This window comes from Vigna angularis, chromosome 4, assembly GCF_016808095.1.
Source record: "Vigna angularis cultivar LongXiaoDou No.4 chromosome 4, ASM1680809v1, whole genome shotgun sequence".
Taxonomy (NCBI): domain Eukaryota; kingdom Viridiplantae; phylum Streptophyta; class Magnoliopsida; order Fabales; family Fabaceae; genus Vigna; species Vigna angularis.
In genome coordinates, this window is record NC_068973.1 from 40,962,089 (window position 1) to 40,971,128 (window position 9,040).

At 31.2% G+C, this 9,040-nt stretch overlaps 1 protein-coding gene and 1 pseudogene across 1 annotated transcript; both read right to left on the reverse strand.

Annotated features, from left to right (window-relative positions):
- Positions 1-1,193: 1,193 nt before the first annotated feature.
- On the reverse strand, positions 1,194-2,724 carry LOC108341294 (uncharacterized; annotated as a pseudogene).
- A 1,824-nt stretch (positions 2,725-4,548) lies between these two features.
- On the reverse strand, positions 4,549-7,356 carry LOC108341176 (mechanosensitive ion channel protein 6). The gene is made up of 5 exons (XM_017578833.2): positions 5,959-7,356; positions 5,742-5,865; positions 5,332-5,625; positions 5,050-5,252; positions 4,549-4,955 (listed from the first exon to the last, which is right to left on the reverse strand). The coding sequence occupies exons 1-5, from the start codon at positions 7,197-7,199 to the stop codon at positions 4,673-4,675; spliced, it is 2,145 nt and encodes a 714-aa protein (XP_017434322.1). The 5' UTR covers positions 7,200-7,356; the 3' UTR covers positions 4,549-4,672.
- Positions 7,357-9,040: the final 1,684 nt, after the last annotated feature.

A 9,040-nucleotide genomic window follows, 5' to 3' on the forward strand; every position in this document is an offset into this window, starting at 1 on the left:
CAACATTTTTCTACAACTCAATAAATCTTAAGCCATAAGTATACATTCAAAAAGGAATAGACAGAAATGAGTGACTAAGAAAAGAAGTTTACCAATGGAATTTCTACACCATTAGATTAAAAGGGTTGAAACTTCCCACACTCATGTGAAGACAGTAAGTTTATTTTTGGAAGAAAAGAAATGTCAATTTTACTATGTATATTTGCACTTTATTTATTAGGAATGAGAAAAGAGTGAGAGAAAATATGTGTGAGTTTGATTATCTTATCATTGTTTTTAAATAAAAATTCATTTTTATTTGTTAAGAAGTTTAAATGAGTTTATGTTTCATAGATGTGAAAAAAGATAAGCATAGTATAATAAAAAAACTTATAAATTTGTTGTTTTAAGGTTTTTGTTATGGATGATATAAATTTTTTATCTGAATTGGAATCATATTTCGTTAGTATTATCTCTCATCAATGAATCATCCTCAAAAGACTCATAACTTATATAAAAGTCGATAATTAGTCTTCATGATTAACTCAAAGTCTAAGTATTAAAAGTTTTTCCAATGAAAAATAAAACAAACATGTTCTCCTTAACGAATAACAATACAAATAACGGAAAAATTTATATGTTAACATAAGTCTCACAATAAATATATTTTAATTAAAAAAGGAATGTTATATAAAAGTAATATTTATTTATAATAGATTTCAAAATATACTCTTTCTAGTTGTTTTAAGAAAACATAGAATAGACATTTTTGAAAAAAAAAAACATATCTGATTACATTCCGAAATACACTAAAAAATGGAGGTGCAGAGATGATTTCACACTTTTTTTTTTATAAAATTGTTTTAATGAAAGACAATTTAGAGTTTAAGAGTTTGATGGGGTGCAGGAAAAAAAGGAAGCGCAGGAAGAAACAGTCTTTTAAAAAGACATAAAATGTAAACGCTAATGGGCTTGGACTTAATTGAAGTCATTTAGCCCATTTATCTTTTGGATTTGAATTTGAGAACGGGCCACCGGTTTGCCATCTAGCTCGGGGTGTTGCTCCCTCCACCACCACACTATGCTTCCTCCACCTCACCAAATTGTTTTAATTTCAATTTTATCCTCAGGTTAAAACCATTTTACTTTTATCATTTAATTTTTTTTAATTAATTTAAAAATTCTATTTCTACTCATTTATTTTTATTGGACAGCTACGCCCCCTCATCTCTCACAGATTCTACCTTCTTTCCCATTTCCGTTTCACTTCCTCTTCTTCCCATTTCCGTTTCTTCGTTATATTCATTTGAAAGAACATATGCATTATGCGAGAATAAGTTAAAAGCATGTTGCAAAACAACAACTCCATCAGGAAGCAATTCTGGAAGCATCAATCACAAGAAATGCAAATTAGAATTGTGTTAACCTGTCGATTAAATATTTTACACGTGGGTGGTTTTCCTTCCAACACCTTTCAGTAAAAAAGTCCAAAAGAAAATCACGATTAAATACCATGAATAAAACCACTTTCTTCTTCACATAATCTCAATGGTAGGTACAACTCAAACCAAGCTAACAAACTACACAGACAAAACTTAATCCAAACCTCACGAGTTTGCAGCTCGAGCTCTTCCATTGCAGCAGCACCAGCACCACTGGCAGCCTGGTAGGTACTGACAACCATTCGTAACACCTATAGTATTCAAGCATGACAAGACAAAGCACACGATTACAAAAAACATATAAATCTGCATTACATATACACCAGTATTCTTTCTTAATTTCTAACACTTAACATTTTTAATCAAAAGATCACTTTTAACAACCAACAATATCATTTTAAAACATTATTGAAATTGAAGAATATTCTGATTTGCAATATAAGAGTAGATTGAAAAGGCAAAATTTGACCTTAGCTCGTCGATGAAGAAGGGTAGCGCCCATCAAGCAAATAATGGTGGAGCAATTAGGGTTCGCAATGAGCGCGCCTTTTCCCATTCCAGCTTTGATGTGCTGCATCGCTTCGAGGTTCACTTCGGGAATAACCAGCGACACCTTCTCATCCATCTGAAAGGCGGAGCTATTGTCCACCACCACTGTCCCCCGATCCATCGCGGCGGGGCCGAACTTCTTGCTGATGGACCCGCGAGCGCTGAAGAGCGCGATGTCAACGCCATTGAAACTATCCGTCGTGAGCTCCTCCACGACGTAGTCCCTGTCCTCAAAGGTGATGTGGTGGCCGGCGGAGCGCTGCGAGGCCAACATTTTGATGGAGCGGTAGGGGAAGTCGCGGTCAGAGAAGACGAAGAGGAACTCCTAGCCGACGGCGCCAGTGACGCCGACGACGACAATGCAGTATGCTTTTAACTTATTCTCGCATAATGCATATGTTCTTTCAAATGGATATAACAAAGAAACGAAAATTGAGTGACAAACGAAAATGGGGAAGGAGAGGAAGTGAAACGAAAATGGGAAAAGAGAGTAGAATTCGTGAGAGATGGGTGGAGGTGTAGCCGAGTAAAAACAAATGAGTAGAAATAGAATTTTTAAATTAATTAAAAAAAATTAAATGGTAAAAGTAAAGTGGTTTTAACATGAGGATAAAATTGAAATTAAAACAATTTGGAGAGGTGGAGGAACCATGGTGTGGTGGTGGAGGGAGCAACACCCTCCAGCTCGTTATTGTTGTTGTGGTTACACAATTAAATAATTGGATGTTTCACCTTACACCTCCAAGAGTTTCATCGTGCACCTCCAAATGTTTCAAAAATCACAGTTATATTCTCAATTAAACTCAATTAAAATATAATTAATTTTTAATAAAATAAAAAAAATCTTTAATCACTTTTAACACTTTTCTCTTTCTTCAAAACTTTTTTTGTTTGGAATCTCATTTTGTCATCTCTTCTCTCTCTCTATATATATATAATATATATATATATATATATATATAATTTAATTAATTATTATTTATATTTTGATAAATTTTATTGTTTTGAATTATTTTATGTTTTATTATTTTATAATTTTTTTATTTTAATTAATTTGTTTTATTTTAGTTAATTAATTATTTATATAAATGCTTGAATTAATTATATTTATTTTGAAATAAACAATTTAGTTTGTAAATATTTAATATTTATTTTAAATTTTTTTAATTTTATAGAATTTAAAGTTTTTTATTTGTAATAATATATTAATGAATTATGAATGTAAAAAAATAAAACTTAATAAATCATTTAAAAAAATTATAATTTGAAAGACTTAATAAATCATAATATTTCTTAAACATTAAATTAAAAATTTCAAAAGCCAGCCTTTATAATTGATTGCCTTTAAAATTTAATAAATATTGAATTAAAAATTTGGAAAACCATGTCAATCATTTTTGTATAAAAAGATTCAAAAACTAATAATATCAATTCAATTAAAAAAATTATAAATTCAAAGACTTAATTAAAAAAATTATAAATTCAAAGACTTGATTAAAAAAATTATAAATTCAAAGACTTAATAAATCATTAAAATTTAATAAACATTGAACTACAGATTTTGAGATCCATAATGCATTTAAAAAATCTATTATTATTATTATAAATGTTTCTGTATATAAAACTAAAGTGTAAAAATAATTTCAACTGAGAATCTATATTAAATATTAACTATATTGTATAGCAAATAAGTACAATTGGAAAAAATTATATATATCCGAAAAATTAAACATCAGGTATTAAGATGAGGTAGCAATCGGATTTTGATATCAGATTGATTTATTATCGGATTTTGATATTTGATTAAGAGATGAAAAATTTATAACAATTTCATGCATTTGTTTAATACGAGAAATTCAAAAAAATCATTCTCCCAATTCCACTGACAACCATCAACACAACACACCTCGACCACATGCCTCAGCACTTGTGAGGGAAGAATCTCTCTCAAAGACCACAAAAAATGAAATTTGTGAAAAAGACAATGAAGAAATAAAAACGGGTGCAGGGATAAGGGAAATATATAAATTTTCCGCTTCACTCAATTAATGAATCACTTAATTTGATAAAAAAATATTTAATTCTAATCAACTCACTAATTACGAAGACATTTGTGAAAATTAGAAGTGTAAGATATAATTCTTGGAGGTACAGGATGAAACACCCTAAATAATTTAAAATTGAAGTTAGAAAAATGTTTAATCAATTAAAAAAAAATTTAATTTAAAAAAATTATCAATATTAATTGATTAAACGAATTTTAAAAAATAAATTAAATTTTTATATTTTATTATCAATAAAAGACCCCTTTTCTCTATATCAATGCTGAGATAAGCAAAACAACTAAATAATTCTTCTTATTATAAATATTTACATTAGCTGAGATAAAAAACGTTTAAAATTTTGTTTTGCTTTTGTACTGAAAGATTATTTAGCTTTAAGGTTAAAATCAAATGTTCTTAATTTATGCATGACGTAGTTAATGTTATTTTAAAAGTATTGTATTACGTAATTTGATTTCATTTTTATTTCATATTAATATGTACTATATAAGTAAATTTACACATTATAACGGTAAAAGCGTTTTATATAAATGTATGAAGAATATATTTTTTTTGGAGTAAATATTATACTACAACTTTAACTAAAATATTACCTAAACAAATCAATTTATGATCGTAAAAACATTGAATAAAATGAGACTAAGAGAGAGAGGTGACACAAGTTTTCCAATTGGAGAGCAGAGAAGGTTGATTTGTAAGATTGACATCAAAGGGGAGAAGCCTGTATTCAATATCAAGTTCCTTCAACACTTTGATCATCTCTTCAATCAACTCCGCTCTCCTGTTCCATCTTTCTTTCATGTCCTGATAATTCATTTTGTGTGTAAGCCACACTGACATGTTCACTTTGTTCAACTCTTCCACATCCTTCATTATCACCATTGGTGCCGCATGCCAGTGTTCATTCTTCCTTTCAATATACCTACAATTTACAACACATGTAACAGTAAATGTTCCAACACTCATGAGTCTGCTTTTTCTTTCTGCTAGCAGTGAAATAAATGCAATTCACGTACTCTATAATTCTTCTTTTCATAGTTGCAACTTTATCTAATGGGGTGGACATATGAATGCAGAAATCCACTGCATCTCCCATGTCTGGACTACGTTGATAATTACTAATCGGTTTGGTAGCCAGAACACTGTTTGGGTATGTAACCCTCTGGTTATCGCACTTCAGAAACACTGTTGTCAGTATATTCATCTCTTCCACTACCATCTAAGAACCAAACAAGAGAATCAGAAAACTCAATACATTTGTTGTTTGGAAACTAAATTAAACTTGGAATTTCCTTAACCTGGATTCCATCTACTTCACATCGATCGCCAACATCAAATGGGTGCATCACAAATAAGAAGATGATTGCTTCAAAAACAGTTCTGCAAGAATTCCCGAACACAAACACTGCCAACAGAAGCTGGGATCCCATGAAGACAAGGAAGTGTAGGATTGGAGTTCCTAGAATGGCAAGCCAGACAATCAAAATGACAATGCCGACAATCATGTTCAACATGTTATGGAGATCATCCACAGCAGTTTTCGTGTCTTTCAGTGATAGTGCCAGTGCCCTTCTCTCCCTGAAAGCATTCACCTGCACACAGATATAAGCAGAGACTCCGACACTAAAACATTTTTGTCTCAACAAGATACAAATCATCCATTAGAATGACTTTTAGAGGACTTATCTAACAGATTCAAGCACAATACCATCCAGTCTCTAAGAGAAGACATGCTAATTCCATGTTCTGCACACGCTGCTCCCAACAGATCCATTGACTTCAAAGCCTCGTCTCTTCGCATGAACTGCATCACATCTTGCAAGAAAATGCATCTGTTGCGATTGCAGAGTTTCCGTTTTCAGGTGTGGTAGTAACAATAATGAACTTCAGAACTAAGAATGATACACGTAATTAAGAAGCCTTACTGGGATCCTGGTTGCGCAACGCTATGAAAAATTTTCTGAGCTGCGATCTTTGCTTGGTTTTCGGTTCGAAGTTGCAGCAAAGGCTCATCCTCAACATCTGAACACAAAATACGTTCGTCCAATGTAGTAAACGACCCATGCATGACGATGTTGATCATTCTCTTCATATTCCACGCTGATATATTTCTCTTATTCAACCTACGCAACTGCTCGATCGACATTTCCTCATCTTGCTTCTTCTTCTTATTACACAACACCCTCCCAACGGATCTATCTTCACCTTCTTCTTCTTCTTCCTCTTCCCTCAATCGATCACACGACAGCGTTTCGATCACGTATTGGCTGAACAGAGCCTCCCGAATCCGTTCGAAGAACGTTTTCACGTGGAAGTGCAAGGCGAAGACCTTCACGAGGATCGTTTTAAGGAGCCACAAAAGAGTGCCGATGAACAGACACACCACAACCTTTGTCACACACGACAAAATCCTGTCGTTGACCTTTTTCTTCACCGCGTTGACCAAAAGAAAATGCCACACCAGCAGAACAAGACCCAACCAGACACAGTTTTTCACCGAGTGTTTCAAACCGTACACAAAATACAGCACTCGTTTTCGCAGTATGAAATTGCGTTCCACGAAGAAGACGATTAGCTTGATTATCCAACCTGAGAGCAAACGCCCACAAAGAATAACCAAAATCATTGTCTCCCATTCCCACAGGGGAAGGCCACAGAGTTTGAGTTTTTGCAAGCACGATATCCAAATGTTTGAAAGCAAGGCTACGATTATTAAGGCCAGACATAGCCACTGAAGCAGCGAGAACGCACTGAACCTCGTTTTCTTGTAAATTTCAGGCATGTCCTCAACACTGTCATCATTTTCTGCCGCTTTTTGTTCACTTGATTCTGAATTTGGGCATGATTCCTCAGGAGGGTCTATCAGCCGAGACTTTGTTCTGCTTATTGATGATTTCCACGAGTATCGTGGAGTTGAATTGTTCGAAGAAGACCTCACCACGCTTTCTTGTGAATGTGAAGTTTGGAGGTGGCTTTCTTCGGTTTTTTGCTGATCCTGCTTTTTCTTTCTTGTTGATTCACTGCCTCTGCGCTTTTCCTGCAAGTCTTGACGAAGCTTGTCACTTTGACCGTTGACAACACCTTTCGATGCTGAATTTTCATCTTTGCTGTTGCTGCGGCCATTGTTGTCTTCAAAATCAAGCACAACTTCCTCTCTTTGGGTCATTAGATTTTCTTTTACGCCACAGAATACAGCCTTGTGTTTGTTTTCTTTCTCTAATCCTGTATGTGTGCAGACGGTGAAAGAATTGGGAATATTTAGACATGACCTCTCTTTAGATGCCAAAATATATGAATCCGTAGGAAGTGACGAATAATCGTTTGCAGCATGTAATAAAGGTTCAAAAGAATAAAGTGTTTCGAAGTTTTCAGAATTATTCATTAAGTTGTGGTAATGCTCATTTCATGCACTTTTACTGATGCATGTTCTTTCATTCTTATTTCTCTGGATCAATGTCAAACGTGCATTAGCTTCGACCATGGTTTTCAAATGTATCAGAGAATGGGAATGAGTTGTTGAAATTTTCTAAAAGGGTTTAATTTTTTTGAAATTGAAGAAACTAATCATGAAAAAATAATAATACCCTTTTTCTGTATGAAAAAAATAATTCATTTATATTTAAAATTGACTTTAACTAAACTATAGCATAAACATGCAAAATTATATTATCCTTTTTGTTCTTTATCTTGTGATAATATATTAAAATAAGTGACTTAGAGTAAGTTATGATTTGTGATCAGATTTATTATGGAGTTTAGTTTTTTTTGTAATAAATGTAGAAATGTTTAAATATTTATTATAAATATCATTAAACTTAACATTCTTTATACTTATAAATTATTTACTTTTTATAATAGATATGACTCTCTCTTTTCTTTTGAACATGTTCCTTGATTGGAAATTAGTTTTAGACAAAGACAAGTTATCGACATACATATTGATGAAAAAATTATAAGCAACAGAATAAATCAATGTAGTTAAATCAAGAGAAAACAATGTTGAGTAAAGAAAGTCTTATTATAAACATCACTTTTTTTTCATTTTTGTACTAATTAAAAATTAAGTGTACTTTCTTAAAAAAAATACAAAAACTAAAATACGGATGTCATGCAAATGTAAAAGGACCAACCCAAAGTATTTGCATTTTTAATAAAATTAAATAGAATGATTAATTAAAATCTATTAAAAATGAAAGATATGTTTTTAAATATCACACTTTGACAAGAATCTAGTTCTCCACCATTTATTGCCCTTGTTATCACTTATCACTGTTGTAGGATGCGGGTCGAGTTTTATAAAAGAATAATTCCTTCAATCACATTTTTATTCTTCTCTATAATATAGAAAAATCAACGTACTTTATATTTTTAAGAAATTAAAGGTGTATATTTTTTCATAATAATGTTTTTATAAAGGAAAAAACGGATTTGTAAAGGAAAAGTATTCAAAGACACACTACTAATTGTAGATCCCACTTATTCATTGAGTTTTAATCACGATTTTATAGGTTTTAATAAATATTAACCAAGAATAAAAACTTTGTTAACTAGTGTATTATTATCATTATTTCTTATTTGACAAAAAATTAATAAAAAAAAATCGAAAGGATTTATGATATGCACATTTTCTTATAATTTTATCCCTCAAAATTTCGATAAACAATAATTTTTACTTATTAAATAAATTTATAAAAATTAATCAAGATATACGTTGTGTGTATATATATATATATATATATATATATATATATTATCATTTTATCTTTTAAAATAAATAATTTATAATTAATAATAATATATAATAAGAATACTCTTATTTGACGTACATAATTTAGGTATATATTTTAAAAATAATTTTTTTTAGTATGAAACTCTTTTACTGTAACATGCAACAATAAAAGAAAATTCCCATTAACTTAGAATAAGTGCAACATACACCACTTTCACAATACAATTATGTTATTTGTTTTTCTTCCTATCATTTATAAATCCAAGTTTATATACATC

Excerpts from the sequence above, each read along its gene's own strand:
- LOC108341176 (XM_017578833.2), bottom strand. The coding sequence starts at position 7,199 with ATGACCCAAAGAGAGGAAGTTGTGCTTGATTTTGAAGACAACAATGGC. Across the intron at positions 5,253-5,331 it reads GTGAAGTAGATGGAATCCAG|ATGGTAGTGGAAGAGATGAA; the intron begins GTTAAGGAAATT and ends TTTGGTTCTTAG. Across the intron at positions 4,956-5,049 it reads ATGAAAAGAAGAATTATAGA|GTATATTGAAAGGAAGAATG; the intron begins GTACGTGAATTG and ends TGTAAATTGTAG.